Source organism: Gekko japonicus, unplaced genomic scaffold (genome assembly GCF_001447785.1).
Source record: "Gekko japonicus isolate JY-2015 unplaced genomic scaffold, Gekko_japonicus_V1.1 scaffold1649, whole genome shotgun sequence".
NCBI lineage: Eukaryota > Metazoa > Chordata > Lepidosauria > Squamata > Gekkonidae > Gekko > Gekko japonicus.
This window is the reverse complement of record NW_015160262.1, coordinates 159,641-177,359: the sequence shown is the minus strand read 5'-3', so window position 1 is coordinate 177,359 and position 17,719 is coordinate 159,641. Positions and strand designations below refer to the sequence as shown.

At 46.1% G+C, this 17,719-nt stretch overlaps 1 protein-coding gene across 1 annotated transcript in view; it reads left to right on the top strand.

The window, feature by feature from the left end:
• Nucleotides 1–17,719, top strand: part of ANKRD27 (ankyrin repeat domain 27) — a 75,693-nt gene that overhangs the window by 41,003 nt on the left and 16,971 nt on the right. The window contains exons 15-22 of the mRNA XM_015414812.1: nucleotides 1,731–1,846; nucleotides 4,631–4,723; nucleotides 6,127–6,324; nucleotides 7,244–7,303; nucleotides 7,438–7,551; nucleotides 12,505–12,549; nucleotides 16,133–16,255; nucleotides 17,599–17,700. Of these exons, the coding sequence (XP_015270298.1) occupies nucleotides 1,731–1,846; nucleotides 4,631–4,723; nucleotides 6,127–6,324; nucleotides 7,244–7,303; nucleotides 7,438–7,551; nucleotides 12,505–12,549; nucleotides 16,133–16,255; nucleotides 17,599–17,700 (851 nt within the window). The remainder of the gene's footprint in view (nucleotides 1–1,730; nucleotides 1,847–4,630; nucleotides 4,724–6,126; nucleotides 6,325–7,243; nucleotides 7,304–7,437; nucleotides 7,552–12,504; nucleotides 12,550–16,132; nucleotides 16,256–17,598; nucleotides 17,701–17,719) is intronic.

Sequence of the window (17,719 nt, the reverse complement as noted above, 5' to 3'; positions counted from 1 at the left end):
GAATATGATAAGATCAGCATATACAGAATAAAAAAAATGGTAGTACAATATCCCAGAAAATTTATAGCAGGTAAATTAAAAAAATTAGCAGAATATAGCAGTGCAAACAATAAAAATAAATTTCTCAACGTGCAAGGGAAACGTGCACAAATAAGAACAACTAATTTCCTAAAACTACTAGAAAGACCAGTGTTCTAATGTCCCTCCTTCCCATATGTGCAGAGATCAATAGGGTAGAGAGCCAGTTTGGTGTAGTGGTTAAGAGCGCAGACTCGAATCTGGGAGAACCAGGTTTGATTCCCCACTCCTCCACATGCAGCTGCTGGTGTGACCTTGAGTCAGTCACAAGTTCTTTCAGAGCTGTTCTCTCAAAGGCAGCTCTCTCAGCCCCACCTACCTCACAGGGTGTCTGTTGTGGGGAGGGGGAGGGAAAGGGAAAGGGATTGTAAGGTGGTCTGAGACTCCTTCAGGTAGTGAAGGGCGGGGTATAGATCCTGTCTCCTCTTCTTCTACTTGGGAAAATAGATATATCCTCAGCTGTGCTCTAAACGTAAAGTCTACTGACTTTTGACTTGCCTGTCAATCTCAATTGTGTGGGAGAACGCTGTAAGCAGATTACCCTAAAAAAAGTATTGTGTGGACTGTTGTGGGGAGGGGGAGGGAAAGGGATTGTAAGGTGGTCTGAGACGCCTTCAGGTAGTGAAGGGCGGGGTATAAATCCTGTCTCCTCTTCTTCTTCTACCTGGGAAAATAGATATATCCTCAGCTGTGCTCTAAACGTAAAGTCTGCTGACTTTTGACTTGCCTGTCAATCTCGATTGTGTGGGAGAACGTTGTAAGCAGATTACCCTAAAAAAATTATTGTGTGGGCTGGGTTCTCAGGAGGTTCTCCTGTCCAGACACCGACCAGGCCCAAATCAGTTTCAGTAAGGTTGCTGCATCGCATGCCTTCAGACCATGCACTGGGATTCTTTTGTCTTGGTAGGGTTGCCAACCTCCAGCTGGGGCCAGGAGATCTCCCAGAATTACAATTGATCTCCAAACGACAGAGATCAGTTCCCCTGGAGAAAGTGGCTCCTTTGGAGAGTGGCTTCTATGGCACTATATCCTGCTGAGGTCCCTCCCTTCTCCAAACCTCACCCTCCCCAGCCTCCACCCCTGAATCTCCAGGAACATTCCAGCCTGGAACTGACAACCCTATGACTTGATACCCTTTGGGCTTTTCCAACTCCTGGACCTGCCGAGCCTTGTGGATGGGAGAACCTCTCCGGAGTCCTCCTTAATCCTTCCTGCAGCCTTAAGCATGCAGCCGCAGCACCTGGCCTCTGTATGTCAATCGCACCGCTGATCTCACAGTCGCAAGCAAGTTCATTATTCCGGTGCTTTCGTAATTACTGTGGCTCTTCATGGACCCTGGAGAGGACTGCTTTTTCTACGTACCTTCAATTCGCGGCTGGCATTCATTTCTTCGTTGCCTCCCTCCAGAGACAATTTCAATTCACATTGTGGGTAGGAAACTCCTCGCTGAGCCTTGACCTGGAATAAGCTATTGTAAATTGGGGAATGCTTACCGCGGTGGTGTGAATCGTAAAGATAACGACCGTGTTACTAACACAGGGGAGGAAGGAATAGATTGTTAAGCTCACAGTTTGCCATGGGAAGAGGAGGTTTGCGTTTTAACCTCCCGAGGTGCTGCCACTTTGATTCTAACAAGCATATATTTTTCACAGGGCAAGCCTCGTTAATTGACTTGTTAGTCTCCAAAGGAGCCGTCGTCAATGCTACAGATTACCACGGATCAACCCCGCTTCACCTTGCCTGCCAGAAAGGGTATCAGAATGTTACTGTAAGCACCAAAAGATTAACGAGAGATTTTTTGCACAAGTCCAGGTTAAAAAAGAAAAAGCTCCAGATAATAATTATGCCCCTTTCTATTGAATCGTGCTTGCGGATTGAAAGCAAAAGCCTCTCTTAATAGCTTGTTTTTCCTGCTCTTGACACAACTGAGTGACAGCCTCTTCAGAAGTGTTATCAAACAATGGTGCCTGCAGGGTTCTGTATCGAGCAAACGGCGATCCAATTTAAAACTTCTTATGGCATGTAACACCTTGTGCTAGAAATGGGGGGAGAAATGGAAATGGGGGGAAAAAACTTTGCTATATTTGGATTTCAGGACAGCAACCTCAGGTTTCCTAGCAAGTTCACTTTCTTTGACAATAAAAATTAGTTCAGTAGTTGTGGGTTGAACTAAATAATGATACGTATCAACACAGTCAATTCATGCTATACACTTGCTAATATACAAACAGTGTCGGAACAACTAATTACTATTTAATACTTAGCATTTGTATCGTGCTTTCACCATATTCAAAGTGTGTCACAAATGCTACCTTGTTATACTCCTTGCAGCTAACCTGCAAGGTAGGTTGGTATGATTACCTTCATATGGGGGGCAGTCTGAGGCTGAGACAGAGTCACTTGCCTAAGGCTACCTGGTGAGTATGTGGCCGAAATGAAATTTGAACTGGGGACTTCTTGCATAGTCAATTGCATAGCCACTTTGTGGTCCAGCCCTCAAAAACAGGTTGAAAGAGGTATGCCTTCCATTATTCCTCACATAAATCAGTAGTGCTATGCAAATGCAACCTTCCTTGGGGAACTAGTTCTTTTCACCTTGGGGCAACTGTGGAGAAGGCCCTGTTATGTTGTGGCTATTCTAACACCTTTCCTAACACATGGAGAGGTGGGAGAAAGGCTGTTCTCTGATCCAGACTTTGAAGGGTTAATGCATGTGGGTCTGAGCTAGGATGCTCTCTGTTCTCCTTGTCCATTAGCCCGTTATAATACTGGCGTAAGTAGCAAAATATTGATAAAGCACTTTGGTTATTGATCCTCCGGGGTGTTTTTCTGGAAGTAGACTATAGATTGGCTCTGCATTAAATCCATCAGATATCCCAAAGCAGTCATGTTTTAAAAGCACCGGGACCTAGCACGGCGCAAGGGACAGTAAAAGGCAGGGTTGTTCCTCAGTGACAAAACGCCTGCTTTGCATATGGAATGTTCCAGGTTTTGCATAAGGAATGCCTCATCTCTAGTTTAACAGGATCTTTGGTAGTAGGTGTTAGGAAGGACCTTTCGCCACTTAAGAGAGATGCTGTCAGTCAAAGTAAGTGATGTTAAACAGACCAGGGGGTTACAGAAAGTTTGCTAATTGACCTTGGACTAGCTGCTTACTAACTCACCTTATAGGATTTATTTATTTATTTGATTCGGCTTTTCAGTCGCTCAGAGCGATGCACGACACAGTCATAAAACATCAGTTACAATCAGGTTAAAATCGGCGCAAGGGACAGTAAAAGGCAGGGTTCTTCCTCAGTGACAAGACTGGAACTGTCGCTGTCCTAAACCGAACGCCTAGTGGAACATCTCTGCCTTGTGGGCCCTGCGAAACTGTAGCAGGTCCCACAGGGCATGGGTGTTGTTTGGCCCCCCCAAAATTCCCTCCTTAAAAACCACCCTTAAAGGGTCTGTGACTCAGTGGCAGAGAACAGTTCCGCAGGGCCTGTAAGACGGAGCTCTTCCGCCAGGCTTTCAAGTAGGAGCCGCCACCACTACCGCACCATCGTTATGTTCCATCAGTATTGTCTGGCCCTGGGAAGGGGGAATGGCAGTGTCGCGTCGAACTGAGAGCATTGAGTAGATGTACCATCTTGTAACGCCATCTTTGTGGAAGATCACACTGGAACAAGCCAGAGCACTTAATCTTGATGTATGTAGTAAGGATTTTATATGGTTTTAATTTGTTTTATGTGTAGACATATGCCTAATTGTGAGCTGCCCTGAGCCCGCGCAGCAGGGAGGGCAGGCTATAAATTGAATCTATAAATATAAATAAATAAACAAGCTCTGTGTGCAGGCAGTCCCGAGTTCAGTCCTGGATTTTGCTGCTAAAGGAAGGTGTTTTCCCCCTCCCCGTCAGAGCAACAAATACTGAGCTGGGTGGTTCAATACGCCCCACTCGGCATAGGGCACCTTCATATGGTCACCATGATCTCCATGGAGGAAGGTTTGGGATAAAAATGTGAAGTATTAAAGGGGAGGGGAAAAGTACATGCTGTACACCATGTATACAACTGAGACAATGTAAGTGAGCTACCTTGAGTGCCTGAAAGGCACTATTTCAATGCTACCTATCTTTTAGTTCGAGAAGTGCTTTGAAGCTGACCCACTCCGTTTATCAGAGGAACAAAGAAATCCTTTATCAGGCTGTTGTTGTGCTTCCATTTAGCCTGAGGATGCTTCTTTTTCATTCCTCAGATTGCCTCTGAAGCATCTGCTGTTGAATTGGCCTGTATTGTTCTATTCTGCAGCATCTAGTGGATGATATAACCGTCTGGGTGTCTTGGCCATAACGCTCAGTCGGTTTTAAAAAGTGCGTGGTGGGAAGCATTTATGTGGGTCACGAACTGGGTCAAAGTGGGAGCAAAGAACCCAGATGAGAGGTGTTTTCATGTGGCTGCTTTCAAGCAGAGGGAGATGGACGGGACTGATTCATTTGCTTAGAAACTTATGCCACTGCGGTTATTTGTTTTTCCTCTATAAAAGACATTGTCTCGCTTTCCCTTTTCAGCTCCTTTTGCTGCACTACAAGGGCAGCACAGAAATTCAAGACAACAACGGCAACACGGCGCTGCATTTAGCTTGTACTTATGGCCACGAGGATGTAAGTAATTTGCCAAAAGCTAAAGTAGTACCATGGCTAAGGGGTGGCATAATAGAGGTGTATACAATTATGCATGGGCTGGAGAGAGTTGACAAAGAAATTTTTTTCTTCCTCTCCCAAAATACTAGAGCTCAACAGCATCCAGTGAAGCTGATGGGCAGTAGGTTCAAGACAGACAGAAGGAAATACTACTTTACACAGAGTGATTAAAATGTAGAATTCGCTGCCCAAGGATGTAGTGGTGGCTGCAGGAATAAACAGCTTTAACAGTGGATTAGATAGAATCATGGAGGATACTACTAGCTGTGGTGACTGAGGGGAACCTCCACATTCAGAGGCACTGAACCTCTGAATCCCAGAGCCAGGAGGCAACATCAGGGGAAGGCCTTGGCCACTATGCCCTCTTGTTGGTTGTCCAGAGGAACTGGTTAGCCCCTGTATGAAACAGGATACTGGAATAGATGGACCACTGGTTTGATCCAGCAGGGTTCTTCTTACGTTCTTACATTCTTATGACATCTGTACTAGTGGCAATATCTTATTAAAATCCTAACACCTCTTCTCTCCCATTTTTTTTTAAATACTGTCAATTCTCTCCCTTTAGACTTTGTGTTTTCAGAATTATCCCTGTATAAAAGACTTATATGCCAAATCTGTCCCTATCATGACTTTGGTGGCACATGATTTATGGATCATCACAGTAATCTTGCCCTCAAAGCCTCTATAGCACACATCAACTTCAGCGAGCTTCCTAGGAATCGCAGCACTCTCATAGGGAGCTACAACAATTTCTCTAGACAGTTACAAACTTGGGCCCGTTCAGATGGTGCTTCTTAGGGGAAAAGGTCAATTTGGCGCCATTCTTGAAGATGTAGATAGGACATTCTCATTGCTTTACTGCCTGGAAAAAGAAATGCGTGGACTGTGCTGTACCATAATTGTTTGAACACATGAATTATTTGACCCCTGGAAACCTGTCTGAGACCCAAGGAGGAGGTCAAAGAGATCCTTGATTCAAATAGACAAAACATAGCACAGTTTGTTAATTTTTCTCTGAATGTAGATAAAGTGTGATTTTTAATTTTTTTTTTAATTTTAATTTGTCAATACAACAGGTAGGATTTTCTGATACGGAACATAGCACAGTTTGTTAATTTTTCTCTGTATGTAGATAAAGTGGGATTTTTTTATTTTATTTTATTTTAATTTGTCGATACAACAGGTAGGATTTTCTGACACCAGTTTGTAAAAACAGCTCGCAAATGTTACTTGCATGGAATATATTATATGGGATAATAATATCTAATATCCAAAGCAGATTAACAGTAGACCTCTTAGTTCCAATGCTGGGTAGCTTCACTGGCATAATCTTTCTCCCCTTTTTGCTTTTCCACACTTTCTAGTGTGTCAAGGCTTTAGTGTACTACGACGTCCACTCTTGTAAATTAGATATTGGTAATGAAAAAGGAGACACCCCCCTCCATATAGCTGCTCGCTGGGGCTACCAAGGGATCATAGAAGTGCTATTGCAAAACGGAGCCAACCCGGATATTCAAAACCGAATGAAAGAGACCGCTGTGCAGTGTGCATTAAATTCTACGGTACTATTTATTTATCTTGTTTTCAAAGTCTTTTTTTAAAAAATGGAATTCCTCTGTGATCTCAGCCAGTGCTTAATTGCAAAGATTATATAATGGGGAGGCCTTAAAAATAATTTCAGTTTTGATAGAGGAAGATCACAGTTTTACTTCTGAGACTTCCATGCAGTGCATTAAATTTTACAGCGCTTCTCCTTGATCTTTTCTTTGTTTAATTAATTTCCTCCATGATCCTAACAGGCACTTAATTGCAAAGAGGGTATGTAGCCAAAGCTCTTAAAAATAATTTTGGTTTGCCTTCGATGGAAGAAATTAACAATTTTCCTTCCAAAGTGTGTGACAGGCAAGACAAGCATTGCAAAATGGAAGCTTTCTTCTCTGCCCTTGGATCCAGAGGAGTTAGTCTGTTGCTGCAAAATAGTAAAAAGCTCATTAGCACCTTTAAGACTAACAAACTTTATTGTAGCATAAACTTTCGAGAAACACAGCTCTCTTCATCAGATGCATTGGATGATGAGAGCTGTGTTTCTCAAAAGCTTATGCTATAAACGTTTGTTAGTCTTAAAGGTGCTACTGAGCTTTTTACTATTTCTCTGCCCTTATGTCTGATCTCTGTCAGCCCACATCAATGCTTGCCGTCCAATCATTAAATATCTCTTGAGGTGGGAGCTGTATTTTGTGTTCGTGAGCAGTGTTCCCTCTAAGCTGAGTTAGTGTGACCTAGCTCACAGTTTTTTAGCCTCCAGCTCACACATTTTTTGTCTTAGCTCAGGAAGGATGGCTCCAGAGCAAACTGATTTATGCAGTGGCCAAATCGCTCGCTCACAACTTTAATGCCAGTAGCTCACAAAGTAGAATTTTTGCTCACAAGACTCCACAGCTTAGAGGGAGCATTGCTCATGAATGTTTTATCTTCCTGCAGATTCTGTCTTTAATGGAGCTGAACTACCTGAGGTTCGAAAGGAGGCAGAGTGCTTCTCAGGTAACAGAGCACACTTGCTTGTTTACCTGTTCCTTAGCAATAAGGACGTTCAGCCGATCAGCCAATATCGGTAACGGTGATGCAGCAAACCTCCCCCACCCCCCTCTCTTTGCTTTCTTTGCCGACCCCGTCAGTCACTCACCAGATCAGAGGACACAGCCAGCCAAGTGTCATCTGGATCCAGTTTATCTTCGTCCGCCACGGCACCCATCGCTAGACGAGATGGAACAAAAGCTTATTATAAAGAGGTAAGATTAAGAAGCCTCAGATCATTAGTGGTGCGGAAGAAACTCAGGCTGCCAACTCTCTTGGCCTGTCTCTGTCACATTTTTATCCTGCCTTTCCTCCAAAGAGCTCTGGAGGATTACACGTGGTTCTTTTCCTCCTCCTCCTCCATTGTGTCCTCTGGGGGAGAAGCGGGCTTCTCTTACAAGTTCCTGCTGTGCACGGAGGGTCCCCATGGGGAGGTCAGGTGGAAGTAGAAGAAGAGTTGGTTTTTATACTCCACTTTTCTCTACCCGAAGGAGTCTCAGAGCGGCTTACAGTCGCCTTCCCTTCCTCTCCCCACTACAGGCACCTTGCGAGGTAGGAGGGGCTGAGAGAGTTCTGAGAGAACTGTGACTGGCCCAAGGTCACCCAGCAGGCTTCATGTGGAGGAATGAGGAATCAAACCCAGTTCTCAAGATTAGAGTCCACCACTCTGACCTAGGGACACCCAGTGAGCTTCGTGGCCAAGTGGGGCATTTGGACCCAGGTTTCTCCAGTTCTCGTCTCTTATGGCTAGGCTAACCACTATACCACACTGCCCATCTTCATCATTTTGTTCATCAGTCACCTATATTTCTTGGTCATCCTTGGCCATCTGTATCCCCCCCCCCCCATCACTAATAACAATCAGACTACCCAGTCCTGATGGCAAAGTAAAGGACTTGGGAATGTCAATGTAAAGGTGGGTCTCTTTTTTTCTATGTGCCTGGACAACCAGTCAGACCTTGGAATGGGCTGATTCTTACAGACAGATCCACTGTCTGATATTTTTGTATCAACAGAATGTGTAAACTAATTCTACTGACCAGCATTGTTTATGAAATAATACGGGAGTCTCCTCTCTGTGGCCCAAGAATATGTGGCTCCCCTAAAGGCTTTCAAGCGAGTCCATAGCGAGAGCTGAACAAGGGGGGCTGTTTGGTTCACAGCTGGGTCTCATAACTGTTGACACGAGACTAGCTCGGAAGACCAGAACAATGTTGATGCTCCTTCCCCCTTACTGAAATTTCACAGGCTGCGTATGATTTCTGACTTTTCTACCCACTCGGGTATCCCTAAATCACAGCACCTTTGCTTTATGCAGATGTGGCTCCACCAAGCTATGTATGAATGTGCCATCAAGTTGCAGCTGACTGATGGTGACCCCAGCCAGGGGCTTTCAAGGCAAGCGAGAAGCAGAAAGTGGTTGGCCATTGCCTTCCTCTGCAGACCTCAAGCACTCCTTTGCCAGCTCAGCAGGAGGTTGGGCTGGAGCCCTGACAGGCAGAGCACTCTGACTAATATTAACAAAGTCAGGAGTCAAGTTCCTCTTGCTCCTAAACCAGTAGGCTGCCACCAGACCTGCTTCATCCAGGAATGCAAAGCACGGGCCAACCCTGCTTCCTGTAGGACTAAATAGAAATCCAGACCCTCTCCAGAGAGTCAGGAGTTCTACACACACACACACACACACACACTATTGGTAGGGCCAAAAAGGCAACTAGAAAAAGCCTTCTGCAAACCCCAGACAGAAACACACCAAATAGGTATGTAACTAAAAAGTTTTCATATATGATGCAAAGCAATACCAACACACTATGTGAACAGAAAATAAAAAAGGTTTTTAATATCTCTAGCTACAATACCTTGGGTATTACAGCACCAGTTATCCACAGCAGTTCTTGAAGCACAAACGAAGATCAGTCTGCTTACAGCAGTTCAGCAGGGCAGACCACAAAATCTCAATCTATCCAGCAGAGGTTCAGGGTTTCCCCAGATGGAAAAACAATAGCACCCTGTAGCATAACCAGCTAAGAGTCTACAGTTAAACAAAGAAGATGTGGAAAGATGTCATTTTTAACCATTTCTGGAAACACCTGACCATAGGCACTTAATTGGGCCTTGCAACCCAATTCACCTGATCCCAATACACCGGTCAGGGAGTTTGACATATGTAAATGAAGCACTGGACAGATGTAATTGAAGGTTGAACTGATTGACATTCACATGCTCAGCTGTTGCATGGGAACCCCAACCAGCCTCAGCTGTCCAAGGCCATTCCAAAAAACACCAAGTCTTCATGGTGTCAGTGCTAGGCAACCGAAAGCTAATGGTCTGCAGGTGTCCTTATCAGCATTTCTCTGGCTCAAGAACACAAAACCAAACACTGGGCTTCTGCAAGGAACTAAATCCAAATGAACAACTAAAAAATAGCCCCCGGTTACTACATCTTCTTCATCATCATCACCAACATCATTATTATTCCACCCCTCCTCGGAGTGGTTCACAACACCATAAAACAGTCATATTTTGGGGCAGGAACGCACAGGAATGGCGTTCCGGCTGGCTTCTGAGTTGGCCACGCCCAGCAGGAACTCATTAGCATAATAGGCCACACCGAACAGCAGAAACTCATTAGGATTGGCTACATTAGGGGTGTGTGGCCTAACATGCAAAGGAGTTCCTGCTACAAAAAAAAGCCCTGGGTTTTGACAACAAACAAGGTAAACAGAATAAGAAGCAAAAGGTGGGTGTGGCTGGATGAGCACACTTCTGGTAACACAGGGGTGTGGCCTCATATGCTAATGACCTGTGCTGTCGGGGGTGTGGCCTAATAAAATGATACATTATTGCTGTTGGGTGTGGCCAATTATGCTAATGAGTTCCTGCTGGGCTTTTTCTACAAAAAAAGCCCTGGTTATAACAGTATAAAAAACAAACAACTCACAACTGATAATGGTGGATCCAGGATTAAGCTCCAAAAATAAACTCTCCCAAGAAAGGCCTGATGGCAAAGCTCAGCCTTACAGGCCCTGTGGACTCTAGGGAGGTCCCATAGGGCCCGGGTCTCATCTGAGAGGGCATTCCACCAGGACGGGACCGTGACTGAAAAAGCCCTCATCCTGGAGGATGCGAAACATGCAGCCTGAGGCCCCGACACCACCAGTAAGCCACGAGATGACAACTGCAGCCACCGAGGGGGGTCGTAAAGGGAGAGGTGGCTCCACGGGTATGACGGCAGTCTCCCATCCAAGTACCAACCCTGCCTAGCTTCCAAGTTGTGATGAGACTGGGCTACACCAGGGGTCCCCAACCTTTTTGAGCCTCTGGGCACATTTGGAATTCTGACGGGGCACGGTCAATGCAGCAACAAAATGGCTGCCGCAGGAGGCGGAGCCGGCCACACAATGATTTCCACAGCTTAACGTCAGTCACACAGTGTGGATCCCTGTGCTGTGGAGACAGCGGCTGCCAGAGCAACATTTTTTTAAAAAAATCTGCATAGCCAATCAAATCTTCAGTAGTCAATCAGAAGCCTTGCTGGGCAAAAGCCATACCTGGCCCCACCCACTTCCTAAAAACACTTATTGGGCACCAGAAAAGGCATCGGCAGGCACCGTGGCGGCCACGGGCATCATATTGAGGACCCCTCCTGGGCTATACCATACCATTGACCATCCTACCAAGTGACACTGTTACAGAAATAAGAAGCAAGTCATGTAGAAACTCATTTCAGTGCATTCTTAAGAGGAGTTAACACCCCTCTAGCACTGTTAGAGTTGCTCCTGCCCCCCTTCTTTGTATAGACAAACATCGTCCTCCAGCTGCCACATCTGTAGCTCAGGTCAGGAGGAAAAGATTACCGGCAGCTTAGACCTTTCAGCTCGTGAAGCTCCTGGCCTCGTTTTTGTAATCTAACTTTAGTTCCCTGCCACTTTGCTGCAGCTCACACGGATGCCTTGCAGTTGCCTCTCATTGACTAAGCGGAAGCAAAACCTCTCTGTCTGATCCTCTGTCTAAAGCCAAGAGCTGCTCCTAAATGTAAATAGTTTATTTTTGCGGGAGAGTGTTGGTTTGCTGTGAAGATGTCCTACGGTTATTTAAACCATTTGTTTTTAAAAGATGGGTTTTCAGCCCTCTGCTCACTGGGTGGCCTGTGGCTTTGCAGTAACTTCACTCAGTCTCCATTTGTTCAGGTCAGATCATGACAGCTAATGTACAAGCCACATGCAGTGGCTGCCAAAACAGTTCTGTTCCCTCTGTAAGAAAGTTCTCAAGAATTCCATTCCAGATTAATTTGGGACATGCTTCCTTGCTCACTTGCTGTCTGGCAATGCCTGGCAACTGTCAGGAGCTTGGGGCGAAACCCAGAAGTGAAGTCGGGTGGATCTAGGAATTGCTAGAAACTCTATGGTAAAACCATAGAATTGGAGACCTGGCAACCAATGCTCCCTCTAAGCTATGGAGTCCTGTGAGCAAAAATTCTGCTTTGTGAGCTACTGGCGTTAAAGTTGTGAGTGGGTGATTTGGCCACTGCATAAATCAGTTTGCTCTGGAGCTATCCTTCCTGAGCTAAGACAACAAATGTGTGAGCTGGAGGCTAAAAAACTGTGAGCTAGCTCACACTAACTCAGCTTAGAGGGAGCACTTCTGGCCACCCTCCTCTGTGTGTCCTGTGTTTCAGTTTTACTTTTAACTTTGGAACATAGCTATAAGCGCACAGGTGCATTCCTTAGGCATCTTCTGTACGATGTTGGTTCATAAGACTTCCTTAGTTTAAAGACTTTGGAGTGGTTCTTACATCTGGCCGACCCCCTCCCCTACTCCAGTGATTATCTCCAGGTGTGGGCAGCTACCCCTGGCTATATATGCAAGAAACGTTCATGCAAGGATGCTATTCATGTGAGACCTGCGTGCATGCCTGCCATTATCTGACCAAATGCGCTGCCTCAAAAACGCTGCCGCAGTCAATCAAATCACGGTGGCACTGTATACAGCTCCTCTGCTTTGTTCAAATGAGCCCTCTGTGGGTGCCTCCTGTAATAGCCCTCTGGGTGCACGAACACTCCCTCAGCTGTACAAATCTGAAATCGGCAGTAGGTCTTTGAGATCACTGTACAGTCAAAGTGTTGTAATATATCCCAACTAAGTTTCCCTCTTTGCTCGTTGCATAGGTAGAGAAACTCCTAAGAGCAGTCGCTGATGGAGACCTTGAAATGGTAAGTTGTCTTGTGTTCTGTATTACCTGTTTTCAGGCCCCTCCCCACAACAGACACCCTGTGAGGTAGGTGGGGCTGAGAGAGCTCTTTCGAGGACTGCTCTTTCAAGAACAGCTCTGACAGAACTATGGCTTGCCCAAGGTCCTCCAGCAGCTGCAAGTGGAGGAGTGGGGAATCAAACCCGGTTCTCCCAGATTAGAGTCCGCACACTTAACCACCACACCAAGCTAGCATCATCAGCTCTGAACGGGAAGTCACAGCAGACATAATGCTGTCGACAAGTGCAGGCTGTTAAAAAGAAGTGGCTTACAGAAACGAGAAGCACTTGAGAGTGTTTTGATTTTGAATAATCTAACTTTCTGTAAAGTGCTGACAACATCAACTCTGGCTGTTCCCATCCTATAATTTGCATTATTTACTGTCTCTCTTTTTCAATGACTGAAAACTGCCATAGCAATTTTTATCCTTTCCTTTGGAAGCCTTTTAAACAGTGTGACACAGCTGACATTCAGGCAGATCGTACAGTTGCGTATCAGATGTCTGCAGAATTCCATTTCTTTGAAAAAAGAAATACAAAAGATTGTAAAACACACCTTGCCTCGGTCCAAGTGGCATTCCAGACCATACTTAAAGAAGTTTAGTGATGGATTGGAGGGATTTCTGAATCGACAGGCCATAATTGCGATAGGCTGGCAAACTAGGAAGAGAACAACATCTGTATAACAACATGAAACATAATAGATCTTTAAAAGAATAAGATGTGCAGCAGGGGTGCCCTCCTGCTTGTGTTCCTTAGACTCCTCCTTGCTGTGAAATATAAAGAAGTCACAAAGTGGCGCGCATTAATTGAGGGGAACAGATTAAGACAGCTTTGAGATCCTTAACATGTGCATCTATTTTAAAGTGCATTTAGCATTTGACCCAAGTCCTCAGCTAATCCGTTGTAATTGGAAACAGATATGCTTGGGATAAACGTGATTAAACTTCGGTAAGACGCAGAGTCGACCTCCGGGTTCAGACTATTTTGGTGCTGAGCGGATACCTGGCTCAGCAGCTTCCTTGTTGTCCCAACAGCTGCAGGGAGCTGAAGAGAAGGGCTTGTGGGAAAAACCAGCCTTGCTGAGCTGCCTGTGGGAAGGATGGTCTTCATCGCCCTTTCAACTCACAGGAGTTGCTTTTCCTTGGGTTGGTTACCAGAGCTGCTGACGCAGCTTCTTTCGCACCCTGGGTATAGAGTCCCAGATCAGGGCCCCACTTCTCGGCCTTCCGAATGGGGAGGGACCCGTTCTTCAAAAGGGAATTAGATAGGCATATGGAGCAGAGGCCCATCAGTGGCTATTAGCCACAAGGTATAGATAGGGGCTCTGGGGCAAGTGATGCTCTGTCTTCTTGGTGCTGGGGGGGGGGGTCAACAGTGGGAGGGCTTCTAGTGTCCTGGCCCCACTGTGGACCTCCTGATGGCACCTGGTATTCCTGGCCACTGTGTGACACAGAGTGTTGGGCTGGATGGGCCTTTGGCCTGATCCAACATTGGCGTCTCTTATGTTCTTATGTTCTTATGACCCATGGGCCCGTTTTAAGGCCTGGCCCTCCCTTCCAAGCAGCTCCAGTTCTTGTCAGTGTCATTGGTGAGAGGTCCAGGTGGAAAAGTATCACACACACACACCCAAATTAGGATTGAAATTGACACTCAGGTTTGAGAGGTTGTCTCCAGAGAAAGAGAATGCAGCAGCTGGGGCACACTGGGGATTTTCACTAAAAAGGGTGTGCAAGATAAAAGAGAGGCAGGAATAAATCAAGATCAAAAAGGGGCATGCTGCCGTGATGGCAACTGGGGTTAACAGCCGCTTTTGACCGAGGGCGAGTCTTAAGTGGCTCTGCTGCGGATATGTTGCCCCTCAATTACACTGTTATGCTGGTAAAGATTTAGTCACCCTTTTGAAGAGTTAAGTCTGTTTACGTTGAATTAAGATCAGGGCCAGTGTTCCCTCTAAGCTGAGTTAGTGTGAGCTAGCTCACAGTCTTTTAGCCTCCAGCTCACACATTTTTGTCTTAGCTCAGGAAAGATGGCTCCAGAGCAAACTAATTTTATGCAGCAGCCAAACTACCTGCTCACAACTTTAATGCCAGTAGCTCACAAAGTAGAATTTCTGCTCACAGGACTCCACAGCTTAGAGGGAACATTGATCAGGGCTGCACTTAAAAATCACCTGCCTCAGTGTACATGTGTCTACCAGCATTCTTGGAGGGGGTTGCGTAATGTTTCTGGTGTCTATATATAGGGTGCTTATCACTGCAAATCTTTCTTCAGCTCCCTCTGGCTTCTGAGATCAGGCATTGCTTGCCGTTTCAGTTGAAAGGCCTGGAAACTTGCTTTAAAAATGAAACTGAGATTCTCTGGATTTTGGAATATACTAGTGGTTCTTAAACTTTTTGAGGTGGGGCCCTTTTTAAACTTCATGGGACATCCCCTCCCCATCTTAAAATGCGGACCTTAGTCAAGGGTTCACAAGTTTATATTTTTAAATATACGGCATTACTGAGCAAGAGGCTGTACTTCATGGCTACTCCACACAGGAAAACCCATCAAACTCCCCTGATTCTCCTCTTCTCCGGTTCCTCGTCCTCCTTCCTGGCCTCATAACCCACCCGTGAGAGAGCCATGCCCACTTTTGGGAATCCACTGGAGTACCCCACAGCCCTGGTTATAATGCATTTGAAGTCAGCATTCTTTGAATCTTTTGATTCCAAAGGTTGATTTTATTTTCCAAGAATAAGACCTGGCGATGGCCAAGGAAACATGTTCACACAGGCTGGCCCAGAGCCTCGCACTTAATCTTCAACAATCCATGTTAAAAGGATTTGAGTGATCTGGTGCAGAGGTGAAGTCAAAGTCTCAATTAGAAGCAGGGGAGGTCATTTCTAATTTACTCTCCCTTGCTCCTTGGCAAACTTACTTTGGCGGTTTTGGTGTTTAATGTTCTTTCCCCTTACTTTCATTTTTTAAACTTCATGTATACCCTGCCTTTCTCCCCAGTGGAGATCCAAAGCTGCTCACATCATTCTCCTCTCTTCCATTTTATCCCTATAACAGCCCTGTGAGGTAGGCTAGGCTGAGAGCATGGGATTGGCCCAGGGTCACCCAGCGAGCTTCCATGGCAGCATGGTAACTCGAACCTGATTCTCCCAGATCCTAGTCTGACACTCTAACCACTATGCCACACTGGCTCTCAGTTTGACTTGTAGGGAAGGAAATGAGAGCACGTCACCAAGCCCTCTTTGGCTATCTCATTGAATTTCCAAGCATAGATTTTTCCGTGAAATTGTCAGGAGGCAAATTGTCCTCATTTTTACTGTGATGGTAAACGTGTTGTTAGCCTGCCACCCAACCCCCTGCATGTAGTAAACTAGGTGACAAATCATAACCTTCCTGACCTGCTAGTTTCCTATATGCAGGGATCTTATTTTGTTAGAAGCATTCAGTCCCACGCACTGAAGCAGTGCATCTTGGACCCAGGTTCACCGGCTCTGTGAATACTGTGAGTACATAAAAAAGATGACTGTCTTCTCCCTCCCCTCTCAGGTGCGTTATCTTTTGGAATGGGTGGAGGATGACTTAGAAGAATCTGAGGAGGCCGGTGGTGTGGAGAAACAGGAATTCTGTCATCCCTTGTGCCAGTGTTCCAGATGTGGGCCTGTGCAAAAGGTTGGTCCCTTTGTCCGTCCCAGTTCGCTTTCTCCTCTTCAGAGGCCCGTGATTAATTGCAGGCAGCTCTTAACCAGGCCCCCATCCTTAATAGAGCTCACGACCTCATGGAATGAGCTGCTTCTCTGGCCAATCGGGTTGTTGAAAGGATTGAGTGGTGGAACGGGGAGGCTCACTGTACCGTGGAGAAAGAAGGGCGGTAGCTCTACAGAGGAAGGTGGGAAGCCACGCCCTCGACGCTCCTGCCTATTTTTCAATGGCCTGTCCCGGCATTGTATCGCCCAAGATGTTTTCAGACTGGTGAGAGTAAACAACACTTTGACCTCCCACCTAGCCTCTGCCTACTTATGCCAAGCTGTTGTTGTCAGTCATATATTTAGGAAAGCAGCAGGTCTTCTCCTTTTTTTTTTTGCCAGTGTGCAGATTCTTTTGCCATGATCTCTCAATATCATCCATTTTGTAATGTTACAGATATACATACCTGATGGGCACTGTGGTATCTCTGGTTTCCTTCAGAGAGTACTCGCCCTGGCACTCTGAAGAGGTCACTGTGAAAACGGTGTAGATGGGTCTCACTGTTCCTCGGCTTTCCCACTGAGAGCCAGTTTGGTGTAGTGGTTAGGAGCATGGACTCTAATCTGGGATTCCCCACTTCTCCACATGCAGCTGCTGGTGTGACCTTGGGTCAGTCACAAGTCCTTTCAGAGCTGTTCTCTCAAGGGCAGTTCTCAGAGAGCTCTCTCAGCCCCATCTCCCTCATAGGGTGTCTGTTGTGGTGAGGGGAAGGGAAAGAAGAAGAAGAGAAGAGATTGGATTTGTACCCCGCCCTTCACTACCCTAAGGAGTCTCAGAGTCGCTTACAATCTCCTTTCCCTTTCCCTCCCCACAACAGACACCCTGTGAGGTGGGTGGGGCTGAGAGAGCTCTGACAGAAACTGTTATTTTTCAAGGACAGCTCTTATCAGAGCTATGGCTTGCCCAAGGTCACCCAGCAGGTGCAAGTGGAGGAGTGGGGAATCAAACCCGGTTCTCCCAGATTAGAGTCCGCGCACTTAACCACTACACCAAACTGGCTCAGTGGGAAAGGTATGAGCATGGTCTGATGGTGAGGAGGGGAGGGGAGGGGGGGTGCTGGGAACTCTGCCTGGGGCCTCCCAAAATCTGGAGCTGACCCTAACAGCAGTAAAACTCTTAATGGAAGGTGGGACTCAGGAAGGGGTACCAAGCGACCAATCTGCGGTCCCTGACCATTCAGTTCCCTAAATTGTTTTTATGCACGTGTTAAGTAACTTGAGAGGACTCTTCCAAATTTCCTTCAGGTTACTTGATTTGTCTCTTAACAGGAACTCTTCAGGGTGCCCACGAACGGCCTCGGTGTGAACGCCGCAAACCACGACGGCTTGACACCGCTGCACGTGGCTGCCCTCCACGGGCGTGCGGACTTGGTCTCCCTTTTGCTGAAAC